The following is an 18,202-nucleotide window of genomic DNA, read 5'->3' on the forward strand; positions in this document are numbered from 1 at the left end:
CTACATAAGAGATATCTGTTAATGAGAGTGAGAAAGAGGGGGGAGGGGGGAAGAGACGCTAACTCGATAAGACAAAGTTCTGCCGCGAGTACAAGGTGGCATTATCATTCGGCGCATTTGCCACGCGCGTGGCTATCATTCAGCATCTACCGGATGGTAGCGAGGCTGCGCACTTTCCCGCAGTGTACATAGATAATCGAGCTTAATTAATTGCTCGTGATGCGCGCTCGGGGCTCAGCAAACACATTTACTTATTACCATCCATCTTGAGCGGTGCCTCTCAAGGGGATCGATTTTCCAAGTGCACGCGGCTGATGACACAAATTGCCAAAGGGTCGACGCTCGATCGTAACGCGATCGTTAAATAGAGGCGCGGCTTTTTCTCCGCGATCTCTCTACACGAGCACGACGACGTCCCGTTAAAAAAAAAACGTACTTAATTATCCGGCTTATAACCCGCCCCGGTAGCCTTCGAAAAAGGAGATCGCGAACCCAAAAGCGACTTTTATGCACGAGGCGGCCTGGAACTACATATATGTCTGTCTTCGCTCGTCCTGTTTTGCATATAACGCGTGCGACGCGCGCGAAGTTTCCTCTCATCCGCCTGTGTTAACTTTAATCTAAAATTCCTTTGCGCGGATAACGCGCGTCGACATGTTCAACAACAAACGTCGCCGCCAATTAGCGCGGAAAGTATCAGTTTTCAATTTTAATAACGCTCCCTCCCCCGCTCATCGCACTTCCCCTCGCGCTCTCGTAAATCGCAAATAGCGATATCACTTTAATAATAGAGCAAATAGCAACGGGCTTTCGAATGATGGAGCTAAATGCGCATCTCGGAGACGGTGACGGCGCGCGTTTCGCTGCCAGTCGACATCGCACCTTGCCGCCCCAATCGAGGTGGAGCTCGACTACGACCACCGGGCGCAACAACGAGATTACGCGCTAGTTAATAGTCGGCCACGTTAATCGGCACGTCTCGCCGGCGAAGTACGGTCCACCCGAGAGCCGGAAGTCTCGCTCACCTGATCGTTATTGACTGGTACAGATCCCTTGGGTCGTAAGTGACATTTACACGATGCATTCAACGTTAAACTCGTCCGGGGAGACAAGGCGGGAGACGGAGCGTCGTATCTCAGTTCCGGTATCTATACGGACGCCGGGTTCCCCTGACAACGAGGTAACAACAAACGCCTAATGGCCAGTTCTCGACTCAAAGTTTAATTTCCTGACCAGCGGACAGTGCTTAAAGTGACCTTCTCCCTCTCCCTCTCTCTCTTTCTCTCTCCATCTCGACGTTCCTCTTTCTCCGTCTCCCCCTCGCCGTCTTGCTTGTCGTCACGACCGCTTTCTCTCCTTCGTCCCTCGCGCACGCCGTTCTCGGGAATCGCGACCGGACGTACAGCCGCCGCTATGAAATATTAAAGAGTTAATGGCGACCCTCTTCACAGAGTCGCGAGTAATTACCGCCTGACAGTCGCGTATCGCCGGATTAATCGATAGCGCCGAGTTTGATCCCTCGAGACGCCGTTAATTGCGCGTACGTTCGAGAGACACGCGCAATCTCTCGTGTTTTCCGTCCCCGCCGCGGGCCCTCCAATCTCCCCGTCCTTTCGCGGCTCGCCTGGTGCACGAGCGCGGCGCCGTTGAAAAATTTCTTCGACGAGGGACAACGGGGTACGCGCAGGCCGCGATAGTTGCGTTATATCGATCTCGAAGAGGAGAGCTCCATGAACCCGGAAAACACTCCCGTGCTCGCTCGTTCGACGTACATCCACCACGTACAATGTCTACGTGATCGTAGCACTGACCCCGACGTCGCTCCTCTTTGTGCCCGATATGCATGCACGCAGAAAGAGTTTCGGGGTTGCCGAGCACGTTCTCACCCCACCGCGTATCGCACATCTTTCCCTCGTAATTCTTACGGAAGGGCGTACGGTAAAAATAAAAGAAACGCACCGGAGTCGGGAGACAGATGGCCGCGACACTCACTTGCACGTGTTAAAAACCAGATTCCCCGGCTTCGTGTCCCGTTACATATCGTCATCTTTTTCGCCGTTCACTCCGATCCGAGTCACGCGCGGTTTACGTTGATGGAAATTAAATTTCGCACGATCGGAATAACTGAATGGACAATTGATCGTAACGCGACACTGCAATTCGCCAACCTCTGCTCCCCTCGTGAATTTATTTCAACGACGACCACACCGTTGCGTATATATTATTTCCTTCTTGGCGTTCCACGGGTACACGCACAGGCGTTTAAAGAGTAAAATCGCGTCAGTGGTAAAACACAAGGCCTCACGACTCTTTTGCGTTTGCGGCAACCCAGCGATCCTCGGAGGAAAATTGGTCAGAGAGAAAGGATCTGCAAGGCTAGCAGTAGGATAATACCACCGTTGAAAGCGGCATTCGCGCCAACGGAGACACGGAAGCGGTGGGAAGAAGCGTGGGGGAGAGGGGGCGGGAAAGGGGTATTTTGTGCAAAGAGTTCAAGACCGAGCCAAGTCGGTGGGAGGAATGAAAGCGGGACGGGGGCGGCAGGGGGGGGGGGCGGACGGAGAAACGCGGAACGGAGAAGCGGGAGGAGTGGAGGCTGGGATCGAAGTACGGTCCTGTGTCCCCCACGTCATGAATCATGCATCCTCATCCCCTAGGAGCGAACTGGAACGCGCTGCGGCGGTGCGACCCGTCCGAGAAATAAACAATGTTATTTGTTCGTTGGGATCCCGACCCATCCGCAGCGGTCCAAAGGACTTCTAGCAGGAGCGCGCGGCGGAAGGACGAGTGGCGGGCTCTGTGCTTTCGTAACCCACAACGATGGGATGAGAAACCCGGGCCACTCTCCTCGCCCTCTTCGTCCTTTCTCGAGCGCTTCTGTCACTCGTTCCATCTCGTTCCCGTCTCTGCGCTCCGCTCGCGAGTGCCCACGCGCACTCCGACAGCCAGAACTGTCAACGGCAGAGAGGAAGCTCTCGCAACCACTGATGGTATTTGAACGGGGCCGAAGTGACGCGAAGGACGAGAGCATACATGCCGGACAAATAACGATACTTCCGCTTTCTCGGCAAACTGGATATTCCTGTTCCCCTCCCCCTCGCGTGTCGGTTTCGCCCTTCGTCGCCATGGGCTTTTCGTTCTTCTTGCTCCACTTCCATCCTTTCAGGAAGGATAAAAGCGGAAATAGAAAGACGAAAGTCCGCGGCTGTTTGTAAATATGAGAAATATCATAGGAACCGGAGACACCTCGCCTGCGAGACGACTAACCTGCAATTTTTTTTTTATTTCTGTTGCAGATGAACCGTCCTATTCAAGTGAAACCAGCGGACAGTGAAAACCGCGGAGGTGAGAACAAGCAATCGATCCAATATACGTATCTTGATATCGACTAAATTATACCGTTAATTCAATTACGATTATCAAAATTCTTATCAGATTCTACGTGCCGTTCAATTTAGCGAAGCAATTACTTAAAAAGTTACTCGTAACGTTTCCATCTCTTTTTACTGTCCACAATATTTCTATTTTTACACCATACAAGTAAAGAGACTCGGTACGTCGCAAGAGAAGGTACTCACACATATTTTTCGGATATCACCCACGACGGGGTGCAATCAAATATCTCGCGAGCACGCGCGGCCCGTGATGAATCAATCGCAAATTGGTCTCGTGCTGGAAACGCACTTCTCGTATTAGTAAGTACGGGGGGCAGGGGAGGTTTATTCCGCGCGGTGTCTTTAGCGGCGCTAGATTCCGTATCAATCGTGCGCAAGAGTACTGTGTAATAAACTACAGATAATTCGCTGTAACAGCGAGTTTCGCGATAACGCGTTCGTCGTATAAAATTCATACTCGCACCGCCGGCGCGATAGGCCATACGATAAAAAATGTACACCGCGGCACCACCCACCCCAGTCGTTGCTGATACTCATCGGGCTCGTTCTCTCTACAGAGTCGTCGCGGGGGCGCGCGCCGCGCCGCGGCGCCGTATCTTCCCCGCGCACACCTTGCGCCGAGGGCCAATTTTATTAATTACGCGGAGTTTTACAGCTGGCGATGGCCCGTCATGTTGACATTCGCTTATCGCCGCGGTGGCCGCGGGTCATAAATTTCGCGTCACGGTGGCATAACGAGGGGGTGAGGGGTGGGGGCGCTCGGCGTACATATGACGAGGCTTCAGATAATCGAGAGACAAATTGTCGATCGACCGTCGTTTTTAATGAGTCGTCGCTTGCGCTCGTGCCCGCCTCGTGTTTCCGCCCAATCGCGTGACCGAACGCGCCCCCCCCCCCCATGGTCGATCCCGCCGATCTACCTCATATAAATATAAAATTTGACCGGTATTGTCTGAAACAAAAAAAACAGCACTGATCTCTCTAATCAGCGCGCGGTATTGCTAGTACTGTAAAACAGTGGTATCGCGCGGAAAAATCTGACGCATATCCGTCCGCGTTTATCCATTCGCTCGCGCGTTCGATTCGGCTCATACGTTAATTTCTATAAAGCACCTCGGCAAATATAGCTCGTATCATCGGAGCCCACGATTTAATTAAAAATATGGTATTTATCTTTGGAGGCGGGTCGTAACCGATCGATACTGTTCCATCCGTTCGGCGAGCGCCATCGCCGAAGCTCTCCCGGCGTCGCTTCCGATGCATGTAAATAGCGGAGAAGCTCGTCCGGGAATTCCCGAAGGCTAAGAGCCGTTGGGGCCCCCTTCGTTACCATTCGCAAAGTCCGCGCCGCACCGGGGACAGCGTTCCCGACGAGCCGGCAACTACTCCGAAGTCCTTCCTTCCGACGAAGGTGGGCAGAACGCTGATGCAAGGAGGACACCAAGATAAAGGAGGAGAGTGGTACAGATAAAAGAGATAAAGAGAGAAAGAGCGAGCGAGCGAGAGAAACAGACAGACGGAGAGAAAGAGAAAGAGAGAGAGCGAGAGGGGGGGAGGGAGGGAGAGAGAGACATATAGAAATGCGAGGGAAGAGATCGAGGGAGATCGCGCAAGGCATTAGACCGGGATATGCGGAAGAAGGCACGAGGTACGGGGGCGGCGAAAGGGAGTAGATGAGGGGGATCGTAATTCATATGCTAATCTGGAGGAGATGCCATTGTAATCTCCGGTCGCCTGCCTCCGTGCGGCCCCACAAAGCCTCGGCTTGACGCGGATGCAGGAGTGATCCTGAGCACGGTGCCGCCGCCGCCGCCGCCGCCGCCGCCGCTCCCGCCGCAGCTTCTGCGCCGCGATATATATACCTATGCAGACGCTGTATCCACGTAGTCGCAGAGAGTTCAATCAGGGGAGGGGGAGGGAAGAGGGGGTTACTGAACTTCGACAACGCCGTCGAGCTGCCTCCAACCCTCATCGGCGTCGCCGATGTCTATCCTCCGTCGCGTACGATCGTACAAGATGGTTTCCGCCACTTTATCCTCGCCACTCTCTCACTCTCTTTGCCCCCCCCCCTCCCTCCGTAATCTCGTCCGATCCTCGACAACCATCCCGGCGGAATCTTTACGGCCCTTCATGACTGTTGACGTGGCCCTCATCGGGTTCCTCGGGTGCGCGATACAGATGTTAATGGCGTCGTGTAATTCGTTGGGATAACGCATGGGATCGTGGCAAATCCTCGGTCGCGTAATTACAGGTCCGATGTTACGCGTAACCTGCCTTAGAACGTCGAGACCCGAGCCGCGTCGCCCGACATCAACATCCATCGGAATTAAACCATCCCGAAGACGTATCACGTTTTAATAACCTCTGGCATTTGATCGCGTCTCGCAATTAACGATATCACAGGATTGTTACCCGCTAACAATCGGGCCCACGCATTCGGGTCACGAGGATATCTCTCGTCAGTAGTAATCCACCCGTATATATGTATATTCTATCTCGATCGAATAAATGGATTCTACGAATTTCGTCTTGCTCTAGGAATGGATTTAAATCAAATTGAATCGCCTTGAGTCGCCCCCCCCCCCAAAGTAGGTCGAGTGTAATCGTTTTTTTGGCGATTTGGCCAACTATCACGTGAGAAACGTTGTATTCTTAGTAAGCAGAATCGATGTAACTTTTTCACGATTGGAACGAAGGGAGCCACGCGCCCCCCGTCGCTTGGTATTCATAAAATAACAATTTAAGATTGCGACGCCTATAATCGTTCTTCTCTTCCGTCGAGAACGGTTTCATTGTTCCGAAGGGCTGCTTCGTCTTCTCCTATGTTAACGACTGTCCTTTACGCCTGCGTCTCGCTGCCCCCGACGTGCGGCTTAATTGCATCATTTTATAGATTCCCTTCTGCAGCGACCTGCATTCGAACGGCGACTCGGCACAGTAAATCAGACTTCAATTGCAAGACGCTGAAAGACGTTCGACCGCGGCGATAACGGCTGGTCCCGCTAGGTAGCGACAGCTTCCTCGTGTCGCGCGCCTCGAGAAGCTTGTACGCGCAAGATACCGCGAAGATATCGCGTTTGCGCGATAAATCCGTCCGCGAATCGCGAACGGCGAACCACGCAAACAGTCCGAAAGATATTTCATGCCAAATTTGACTTTATCTTAAATCCTCAGCCAACATTTATAGATTCACCGCGTCGCGATGCGCGAACAATGACCGTTCATAAACGCGCTATCGCCCGCAATATCGGTCACAATTTTACGACCGCGACTGGCGCGAGCTGCGCAGCTTATCCTCTCCGGTTCTTATCGCGGTGGTGTATCATCGGTGATACATTTTTACCACGGAAAGATCTTAGCGCGAACCGCCCGCGAGTGAGGATTCCCGGCAGAAACTCCTCCTCCCGAAGCGGCATTTTTCACGCACGTCGATGGTAAAATCCCGCGCGCGCGATAGCAGCAGCCGAAGCAGCCGGAATTAAGTTTACAGCGACGAGAACAGATTTGAGAAATGCGTATCTCGCGCGGAAGTTGGCCCGCCGACTCAGGGTCGGTCGAAGTTTCTACGACTGGATAAGGGTGGGTGCGCGGCTGTACCGGAGCTAGTTGAGCAAGTAGATAAGTTTCGATCCCTCAGCGAGCCACCTCGCTTCCACCGCCATCACTCGCCCTACCGCCACCTCTTCGTCGTAGATAAACGTATCCTGGAATATCGGGATGGGGGAAAAGGGAGCCTTCTCGCGCGTCGCTGCCAAGTTCGGCCCGGCTGACGTGACGTGGACTGGTCTTAAACCCGTCCGAGAGAAATCCTCGCGGATTATAAGAGTCCGTCTTCGTATTTCTTCTTACGAAGAAGAACGACGGATGACGGGGTCGTAAGGCAAGCGCGAACTTGCTCGCTGGATTTGTAACTGCAGTTTCATTTTATGGCGTGTCGGGGTATTCCGCCAAGTTAGTTCACTTACGAGCGACGCGACGTGTCAGAGGAATATATGAAAATTACTAAAGCGTTTATGAAACGCTCTTGTTTGCCGTAATATTTATTTGAATCGATATTTCAGGGACATCGCATACTGAATATTTGAATGGTACATCATGTAGGAAGAATACGTTTTGGCGTTTGTCGTTCGACTTATTTTAATGATAGCTCTAGTAGTTTCTTTTCAATTGTTGAATAAATTTATAAAAATATTTAGTATATTCAAAGAAAGAAACCATCCAATTAAATTTAGTACAATTCTTAAGATTTAATTCGACCTACTTCTTATTGTTAGTGCTGTAATGCTGATGTAATTTTTTTAAGAGCAGAATGTAAGAGACCAGGTAACAAATACATTTCTTTCTAAAAATTCAGATTTGTTGCTCACTGCAACAAACGCGGTAAATCATTGGCAATAATTTCACGGAACTGCCGTTTGGTAAACCCGGAATAAATATTCGTCGTTTTATTAAAGAGAAATTTTGACTTTTATATTGTGAGAACCGAGTTTTGTTCATTTTGTGGCTCACATTGGCACTTTACCCTCGCTACGTACTTTCTTTCTGGGAGCCTTCACTACCCTTTGAAATTCCCGGGAAGAATATTCGTCATCATGAATGAAATGCGGTTTCGATATCACCCGCGTCGAACCGTGTCAAACAAAACGCTCGCTCCGTCCCCATCGTCCGGCGAGACGATAATTTCCCAAGAGTTAATTCCTCTTTGCGCTTCCGCTCGGGGAGCCGAGGGAAAGAGGACGCGAAGGGCGCGTTAACACTTAGCTCCGGCGACAAAGGTCCAATTCTTGGTCCCCACGGTATCCTGGCTCGACAATGAGAGCGAACTCCCGGCGAAAAGTACCCGGGGCTAAGGACAGACGGGGATATTCTCCGACGAGGAGAACACGACGAGGCGTTGATACGCCGAAGGGAATCGAGACGGGTGCGGGCGGTATGGGGATTGCCGGGGGGGGGGGGGGGTGAACAGGCGGGGAGGGAGAGAGGGAGGGAAGAATCTGCGGAAAGCGGGGATGCAACGAAGCTGCAAGTCAGGCGAGAATCTAATTTCCCGAGACAAATCCTTAAATGTGCCCCGGAGCCCGGCTGGAAGGCGCGAGCCGAGGCATCTCACGGAATGAGCTCTCGTCTAGCATCCGCGACAACGACCTTTAACTCGGCTCGCCAATTTTGCGTCTCCATAACCCCCTCGCGAAACGCGTCATTAAGCTCATTCACGCGGGAAATGCGGTAGATCGAAAACAGAGCGTCGCAATCCGGGATGCAGTCGCGATCTAACCGGGAAAACATAAACCCCCGCCCCCTCCCTGTCGGTGCTTCTTGCTCTCTCGGACGTCGAGATTGCCACATCGACGCGTTGCACAAGGGTGTCGTCTCTTATTTAATTTATCGACGATGAGGACGAAGGGATGAAAGAGTTTGGGGAAATCTCTGAGAGAATTCACACTCGTCAATTTTTTAACACGGACCCTTGCGAGAGATAGACGTCTCTCGATTAGCTGAAATGAAATGTATTGGTGTTTATGGAAATTATCTGAGTTTCATTACCGCAAATGGCATAATATGAATTTCGAATCTTGTTACCGGCGCTATTGATATATATTTCGTGATAGTTTAATTCCTGCGATTATTAAACTGATTGCATTATACATCCATGACTAATATTATATTATGAAAATTAGGTTACTCTAATTACAAGATCTAATTGCGCAGTTAAAATCAAAAATACCCATGCTTGATATTGAACGATAACCAAACGGAATATACATTGGAATGGGACTTAATCGGTGCTGCGTAAACGAATTCAGTGTAGTATCTGAAAAGTAATTAGTAATAACGATCAATTACGAAATAAATTTGCCGGAGGAATTGCTTTCGCGCTCGGCGCAGCCGATATCTTTGAAAAAGCATCGATTCTTTCGCAAATGACATTCTCATTACTGATCATGATTTTTTTTTTATAATTCGATAGGTTCGTAATCGTATTCATCACGCAGAAGACCCGGTCGAAAGAAATGTCCTGTACGAGTATGCGAAGGGTACAATTCGCAGTTGGGCGAGGCTAACGATCGAAATTGAATCTTGCGAGGACTCATATAGACGACGAATGGTGTACTTTTTGGGTCCAATGCCATTTCTTTGTTTCTGTTCTGTATTCCAGAGTGCATGATGGACGACGGGAGCGCCTGTGCCATCTTCTGGAAGTAGGAAGCACCGGTTTCGGCCGCTGAAGGTAACTTCGACTTCCAGGAGATAGCTAGCTTCCTTCCAGTACCTCTATTCTTCTTCTCCGCAAATTGGCAGAAAGAGAACTCTTCCCCCAACCCCCTCGATGAAATGAGAACAAAATGAATAAGGAAAAAGAAACGGGTCCAACTAACCCAGCCCTCCCCCACCTTCAGCTCATTCTCTTCCATTCTCTCTCCCGCCAACATCACGCCGACACCGCTGATTCAGCCAGCACAGCCCGCCGCAAAGTTCATTTTGCTGCTCGCTAGTGTTTGAACCACTGAACTCCAACATTCCCTCACGAACCACTATCCCTTAGCCCGACTTAGCGCAGCCGGTACATATCCATCCGCCGAGGAGGCTAAATTTGCACAAAGTGCACGGTGCTTGTCCAAATTCTTTCGCAAAAAGGTCTCGAGCTTCCCGGAGCTTTCGACACACGCATACACGCGCGACTCATTAGGACTCTCGCGTATGTTTAGGACATTGAGATTCGCATGTAGATTCGCCCGTGGATTTTGCTTCTGGATTGGCACAAACAATTGGCTACGAAATTGGCTCGAAAGCTCGAGTCTCCCCGGGACGCAATTCTGAAACTCAAAATCTCCTCGCTGACAAAATTCTCGTAGATGCTCTCAGCTGAAAATTCAATCAGTAATAACTCGCACGCTACTTTCGCCGCTTGTCCGCGCGACGAAAAATTATTGTTATTGGGCTCCTCTGTGTCTCATCAGTCTAGCCATCCCCTTCTCTCATCCGTCTCTCTCATCCGGCACGATACGCATCGTTTTACGCATTACAGAAGGTATTATAGACAGTGTTGTGCGTACCCACATGCGTGACTGAAACCTGTAGCCGTAAACTTGTCGTTCGTGTTTTTTGCTCTGTTTATTACGCACCGCCGTTACATCACACTATTGAAGCTTCGTTATGACGAGGCGTGCGTGGCGTGGACGCTCTTAGAATTCGACAGACCGGCACAATGGACCGAGAGTGATGCGGTGAATATGTGAGAGAGAATCACGGTCTTAGAGCGTCTACCGACCGTACGACAGCAACGACCCTTTGCTCCGAGTACCGAGTTTATTGTACGTTTCTAAGTCCACAGTCCCGTCGTCTTACATTCCCGAAACCCCCGTCTAATATCATATCCATATTCGTATGGACAAAACCATCTTGATCGTACATATTATATATATATAAATATTATATATATATACCGCTCTTTACAGCTATGATCATATAATAGTGGCTCGCTCGTTGGATGTGTTGTCTCGTTCGTTGTCAATGTGTTTTTTATCACCTCTGTACATATTTTCTGATTATGATATAATATATGTGAGCTACATTTATCTTACTGTATTACCTAGATTTGATTCTATATATGACAATTTATATGACATCCCTGTTTCTCAATCAAAGTCGACCGAACCATTTCTTCCCAACCTGCTCCGTTTTCTCTCTCTCTCTCTATCTCTCTCTCTCTTTCTCTCTCCTGCGTTATCCCACTAATTGTGAATCTCGCACAGCCATGATCGTGTTTTATACTGTTTGATATTATACGAGGACACACACGTACACACACATGTATACGAGTACACACGCTGGTACGTTTACGGTGCAGATATTTCTAAACAAACTTACGTCGCTAATTTGTTGAAAATTCGTTCCGTGACTTGTAACTGCTACAACCATCTTAGGATAAATCTAGCTTACACCAAGTCGAAAGTAGTTTCGAAAGCGGACTCGACTGGAATCTCTTGTCGAAGCTGTCCTAAGCACGCTACATCCACCTTAAGAGCAAACGAGACGGAAATCGGAATGATTTTGCAATCTTGGAAAATTTTCGATCGTACCCCGAGTACCACGCGATAAAATCATTTTCACTCAACACGAAACAACACCTCGTATGGTTCTCTCTTCATCCGTTTTTCCTCACTCAACTTTCCGCGCAGAGCTTAGAAATAGCTGCAGAATAAGTATTCGTTGTTCAAGTTTGTGCAACGGTGATCCATCTCGAGAACACGCCACCGCTAAACGGCTCAGTGATTTGGCGGAATTGTTTCTACGCCCGCAAAAACGAATCGGAGAAACTTTATTAGCTCGACACGGATCACCGTCGGGAGTGACAGCCACAACTGGATCGCTTAATATCCCACCTGATTTCTACCGCGACGTTCCGTTTGCCGTTCGTTTTCGATTTTGATATATAATATCGAATCGTAGATCAACATTGGTTGGATTATTTTTCTTGTCCTTGTTATTACGATTTCCGTTCCCTCTTAAAATACCGTTTCCACTGTTACATATGTATGTTACATTGCTATCGGTTATGATAATTGTTCCCGTGGTTGTTCTCGGTTACTATTGTCGCACAGAAAGACACCACATATGAAAGCCCGTACACACGTACACGTACACGTACGCGCGTCTCCAGTGCTATTAGATGTACACGTTGACGTAACGACGAGTGTAACTGTGCGCGCCGAAGGTACCGTACGCGTGCACCTACCAGATATGTTACGTTTTTATATATTTCTCTATATATATCCCTATCTCCCTCCCTTTAGGATGGTGGATGCTGGTGTAACCGTGTAACTTTGTCGTTCTCGGTGTTAGCCGCAAGATCTTCTCTTTAACGCCTCTTAACGCCTTAGCCCGCACACGGAACTTGACTAACGTTGTTCTTTCTTTTTTTTCTCTGTTCCCTCTATTTCGCAACGCGCCGTCGTCGACCCGCAGACAGAAAGCTGTTCGTTGGTATGTTAAGCAAGCAACAAACTGAAGACGATGTGCGACAGCTGTTTACTACCTTCGGTTCAATAGAGGAGTGCACCATCCTCCGTGGGCCCGACGGAAGCAGCAGAGGTGAGTGCCAAGCCTATATATCGCTAGCTTTTCACACCTGATGACTATTGCATGCTTATCGTGCGTATACGAACAAGATGCGAATAATCACTTTTCTCACTCAACCTTTGCGAAATGGACATCTCCTCGGGATCTTAGACTTAGGTAGTGGGTCGTTCTTAATTTCGTTGATAAAGATCTACGGAAAATTCGTAGACACTTACGCAAATATCGCGACCAATGATTCGCCGTCGTAAAAAGTTGAAAGATCGGCGATAAAGGAATCTAAAAATAGCGCGCTTCAGTCCCTGAGGGATTAAGCACGAAAACGTATTCTCTCTAGAACTAAGTGTACCGTAACGCGGTGCGGCGTATATTTTTATGTCGTGGGATAAAAGCATAGGCACATTGTCCATAAAAATACGGGTATCTGTGCAATTTTTAGCCGCAGGGCGGGATATTCACGTCCCTCTTTACTGCACGATCGTTTTACGTCTTCGCTGCGCATTACCTTCCCCACTCAATTCATACAATTTTAATCCTTTAAAAATCAGCGAATATAACAATCCGAAGGCAAAAGCTCGTCGCGTCATATCAACGCTGCTGTTCCATTTTCTTATTAGCGCGTAAAAGCGAAATTCATACTCGTACTTTTTAGTTTCTTTTAACGTCCAACTGTAAATGTTGAAATTGTAGCCAGACAACTATAGATTTGCTGAAAATTGAAAAGTTTAATTCGAATCACGCGAAAACGGCAATTTCTGCAATCTGTCCGGACTGAAGGCTAATATTTTTTTAAATCTTCACATTTCTACGCAACGGAAAATCTTGACATTTTGTTGAAGAAAAATTGGTTCTAACATAGTCGAAGAAATAAAAAAGAGGTAGAGGTGGTGCGGTAACCCTGGACACTTTGTACATCAGCGGAGAGAGCCACGAAGTTCATAATCCGCGGTGTCTTGAGGCATTTTCATCGAAGGATGAAGCGAGAACAAAGAGACTCTCCGATGCACCTGGTTTCCAGAGGGGCGGGGAGCAAACGGACTCCGCGAAATTAATCACGAGATGAGGCAGCAAAAAGGGAGGAAGGGCGACTATCTCAAAGGAAAGAAGGCAATTGCCTCGACCAGGCATCGCGAGAGGGAAAAAAAAGAGGTAGAGGCGCTCACCCGCCTGACGATGATGCACGACTAAGCCCGGGCGGAAGGATATAATCGCGACGGCATTTGAATATCCGCTCGCGCTGTAAACAGCGCGGAAGGGTAGGCAGGCGTCAAGGGATGGATGTAATTCGGGCGGGGATAACTGGCAGAATGGCGGGCGAAAAGTGGGCGCGGGGCCTGCAGTCGGACGAGGCGGCGAGAGCAATAATTTCCGCTGGACGAGGCGGCGAAATTTAAATATTTTCATTCAAGAGTGAAGACCTCGCGATGCGTCTTTACTCGGCAAAAGCAACGAGCCACGGAGGAGATGATCGAGGAAAATGGGAAAGCGCGAGGCGGACCGGCGAGAAGGGAAAAGAGAAAAGGTAGGGGAGGAGGAAGGGGCAAACCGAGGGGCGACTGGGAGAAATAAGGAAACGGGTAGGAAGGGCGCGGGTAGGCAGGCGCGAATGTAATTAAATTCCACTTTGAAGTGAAACTCACTTTCAGCAGTTAATAAGATTTTGATTCGCAGTCGGTGACGTAACGCAGCGCGCCCATCGTCTTTGGCAGGTAGGCGCTGCTCGCTCGCGACGACGAGGACGAGGGCGAGGACGAAGGGAGACGCCGCGCCGCGCCGGGGAGGAGAAGTAACGGAAGTAGTACGCGAGAGAGAAGAGCTTTACAATGTGCCAAGTCTGTGCTCCTTCGCTTCCAGCAAAGACCAAGCCCTCTCTCTCCCGTCCTACGTTCTGCCGTTGCGCCGCGGAGCTCCGGTTCTTTGTCGAAAGCCAGGACGATGTTGCGCCAGCTTTCCGAGCTCTTTAATTAAAATTACGCGGGCGCGGACGCGGCGACGGCGACAGTTTCCGACCGGTAGTCGGTTTATCACGTAGAATGCATTCGCGATTACTCGACGGGAATCCCAGGTATGTCGCCCGGACAATTACAATACCTTTGACGAAATGAAGCACGCGAGGTCTGAGCGCAATCTCAGGCTTAATCTCCGCTTCGCAAAGTTGACCTTTCGACGGTAGGCAGGGTCGATCGGGGGACGACCATTACGACGTTACAACCGCGCGCGGCTGCATCCGTCTCTCCCGAACGAGTTCCAATTTCTGTCCTCGCTCTCGGGCTAACGCTCGGAGCGCGAATCTTCTGGAGATAATTCCGCCGCAACCCCAACCGCGACAGTCGTCCTTGGACACTGGTATCAGAACCAAGTTACTTGGCGGGGATAGATGTGCTTGTGCCGTGGGAAGGGCCTGATCGCTTATTCCGCGCAACTCCACCGCGGCATATCCCACGCCCCGATCTCGTCCCGGCGGAAACTTTCCCAACACGCTTCATCACCGCTCGCCGAGCCTCGGTCGAGTTTCATAACTAGCTAATCCGACCCGTAATAGAGAGATCAGGCAGAGCTCCGACGAGCGCGGCCATATATATACGTATACATATATACGCACACACACACATACAGGTATAACCGCCGCGCTACGAGTCTACGCGGCACCGAAATTACAGCGGGGAGGATATCGTTTCGGTAACTCTTATTCCGGCATCATCCGTCAGTAAAGCACGGGGATCAGTTACACGTCGGGAATGTACGCGCACGCGGCCGGAATATCCCGTTGGCACACGTAACTCGCGCAACTTCCGCCAGCCGATGTGACCCCCCGATGAGTCACGACGATCCGAAGTTATCAGCGATATTCTCGGCCCCTCGCTTCCCCGTTACTTTTTCAACTTAACTTTTCTTATCGGACGACGCCTACACCTATCCCCCTCCCCGAAAGGTGATGGAAGATTTGTCGGTAACGAGGGGCCTAAAAAAAGGAAGTCGGATCTTGGAGTTCTTAAGGAGAGGTCGTCACCGTCTCCGTCGTCGTCGTCGAAGCGACGCACTGCGTTGTCCCTCCCCCGCGGTCTTCTCTCGAACCCCTGGCCTGCCTTCGTCGACTCCCAGGGGGAGGTGGGGAGCGACGATGGAGCTCTTCGTCCAATTATTTTTCCCTCGCTTCGAAACATTTCAACGCCACTTCAACGAACGAACTCGTTCTATTCTCGTTGCCGCGCAACCCTCTCCGTCACCCTCCGCCAGAACAGAGCCGCGTCACCTCTTCCCCGGCTCGCTCCCGCTCCCCTGTCGGAGTTACTTCCCCTCCCCCTGTCCCCCCCCCCCTGGCTACGCGTACGCGATCCCAACTGGGCCACCCCTTAACGCGGAGTCCGCATTATTTCAATTGCGCGAACGGCAATAATTCACCAGCGCTAAGAAGATTATAAAATGTTTATGAATAATGGAACAAAGTATATATTCCGAGCGGAGCCCTTCTACGTACCGCGAGACGTAGGGAAGGTACGCTCGGGTTGAGGTAAAACGGAAGGCTCCCCCCTGCCCCCCCCCCTCGACTGTGGTAGCAGCCGGAGCCACGTGTACCCTCCAGTGTGCGTCACGATTGCGCAACCGTGCGCCGTGAGCGCGATACGATTATTCAAACCGGAGGAAACAATTCCGCGCATTAAGTCGTAATAACATTGCGCGCCGGTATTCCCGATCCTCTTTTGTCGCTAGGGCTCGCAAAACGCGGTATTCGGTACTCACGGCCCCGGCCGCGCTAACTATCGGGCGGCATTATGTAACATTTAACCATCCCCCCCGGACACGGGAGAAGTACAATAGATCATGAGTTCGCGAGTTACCGCGCGAACAATGCAATTACGAGAAACATTATATCGTTCGCTTCGAGATCTCACCTTGAGGGATGCTAATTTACTCGGTTTTAACATCCCGGTGCTAATACATACGCTTTATGCAAACTTTAAGCTCCCGACGTGTCGCCGCAAACATATTCGATTAATAATCTCGCGCGAATTAAATGAGAGGGAGTTTTAATCGAGAGGACAGGACTGGGGACAAATGATATTTCTGCAATTAGCAAGTTGCCCGGGTGCTCTATGTCAATACGTTCTTGCAGTCGATCCGTTTTAGTGTATGCGTTTCATTGACTACAAACGAGTGTTTAGGGATTAAATACGAATGGCCGTGTAATCGCTTGTTTTCTCAGTGCGTTTGTGTCGGCGCAGTTTATCGCCGCGTGGCGACAGTTAGCGCCCTTTAAATCGTCGCTCCAGTTCGCCGATTATGGCCCGCCACCGCGAGGGCGGGCGCAGCTCGCGCGCGCTCGCCCGGCGCGAAATCATTTCCGATCATTTTCGACGGGGGAGGCCTCCGTTTTTGACTGCGCGACGTAAAGAGATTGCGACGGCCGCGTGTTAACGATATTGCTGACGGGAAATATGACGAATCAATAATTTCCTCGGCCTAGCATTTTATGATGGGGCATTAAACGAGCGATGGTTATCGACGATTAATCGTTCGGCTGTCACCTGCACCGGTGCGGCGCGTCCGCGCTCGGCATGTATCGTGCCTTAATACGCGCGGACAATTTGCGTCCTTTATCTTCGACACGCACATGGAGCGTGCGCCTCTCCATTATTGCAGGCGTATTGCTGTCGCGGGGATTATAGGAAAAATATCCTGCGCTTTACGGGTACACCCTCATTATCGCGAGGCTATAAACTTGTCCGTCCTCATTATCCTGCGGGACCGTGCAGTTATCAAGCGGTAATTCCATTAACGATTCTACTTGTTACGATGCAAATTGTAGAATACAAACGTTTCCGCGCAGGCACGCCCGAGTGCCTGCGAAACAGGTATTAAGATACGTATAAAAAGGACACTCGGAATCGCGCTAGAGTCGCGTGTTACGTCGAGATGACCGGCCATATTTATAGCGGTTAAAGCCACCGTCTCCTTGGCGTAAGCGTCGCCGCCACCTTCTGGCGCCGCTCTACCCACAGCGAAGGAGGGCGCTCCTGGGGTGGAAGCTCTCAATATGTCCGACCTAATCCTCTCCCGGAGGACTCGGCGTCCCCTCTCGCGCTTTACTTTGCAATACGTACAAACATTTCGAGCCCAGCTGCGCCACGGGATTTAGGAGCTGAGCGATTAATAAATGCTCCGTACGACGAGCTGGCACCGGGACTCTCCGACAGCCACTCGACGAGGAGGCTGCCCGTGATTTACCGTCCGGACTCGCGTGTCTGCATCCAAACCCCTGCCGCTTCGTCTGGATTTTCGGTGATTTCGCGGCATCGTTATGATTTAGTGCCGCGCCCCGCGCTTGAAACATCGACGACGATCGGTCTTCCTCTTTCAACGTTCGGTAACTTGGGACAGCGTAAAGGCACCGGGGCGACTAACGAATACGTCTCGCCGCGAAAACTCACAGCCCCCTCGCGCGCTCCTTTTAAAAAGCCGCTCGCTCACCCTGCTCTAATAAATATATACTTAGCACTCAATTTATATTAAACTTTTGTAAATGCTCAATCTGCGGAGACAGCGGGGAATTTCAAAACTTACTTATTGTTCCAGGGTAAACTTTTAAAAATTAATAAATCATCATCAAAGTGGCTAAAAGGATTATCTGTAAGGATTATATTGACCCTTTGAAGCATACATTGTTTTATTGAACCATTTTTTGTGAAACTTTGTATACAAGGGTTTTTGGAGCCGCTGATTACGAATCC

At 50.2% G+C, this 18,202-nt stretch overlaps 1 protein-coding gene across 21 annotated transcripts in view; it reads left to right on the forward strand.

Moving 5' to 3' along the window:
• LOC105565275 (CUGBP Elav-like family member 4) overlaps window positions 1–18,202 on the forward strand; it is a 634,883-nt gene that overhangs the window by 549,021 nt on the left and 67,660 nt on the right. For 10 of the 21 annotated variants that reach the window (XM_012018330.1, XM_012018331.1, XM_012018332.1 and 7 more), the window contains 2 exons: window positions 3,297–3,345; window positions 12,363–12,488. In XM_012018330.1, coding sequence (XP_011873720.1) covers window positions 3,297–3,345; window positions 12,363–12,488 — 175 coding nt within the window. Of the gene's footprint in view, window positions 1–3,296; window positions 3,346–4,719; window positions 4,807–4,831; window positions 4,857–9,363; window positions 9,502–9,552; window positions 9,625–12,362; window positions 12,489–18,202 lie in introns of those variants that run through there. The other 11 variants (XM_012018336.1, XM_012018338.1, XM_012018337.1 and 8 more) reach the window with 7 other exon arrangements.

Source organism: Vollenhovia emeryi, unplaced genomic scaffold, assembly GCF_000949405.1.
Source record: "Vollenhovia emeryi isolate VEMERY1.0 unplaced genomic scaffold, V.emery_V1.0 DF939154.1, whole genome shotgun sequence".
In the NCBI taxonomy this organism is placed as follows: Eukaryota; Metazoa; Arthropoda; class Insecta; order Hymenoptera; family Formicidae; genus Vollenhovia; species Vollenhovia emeryi.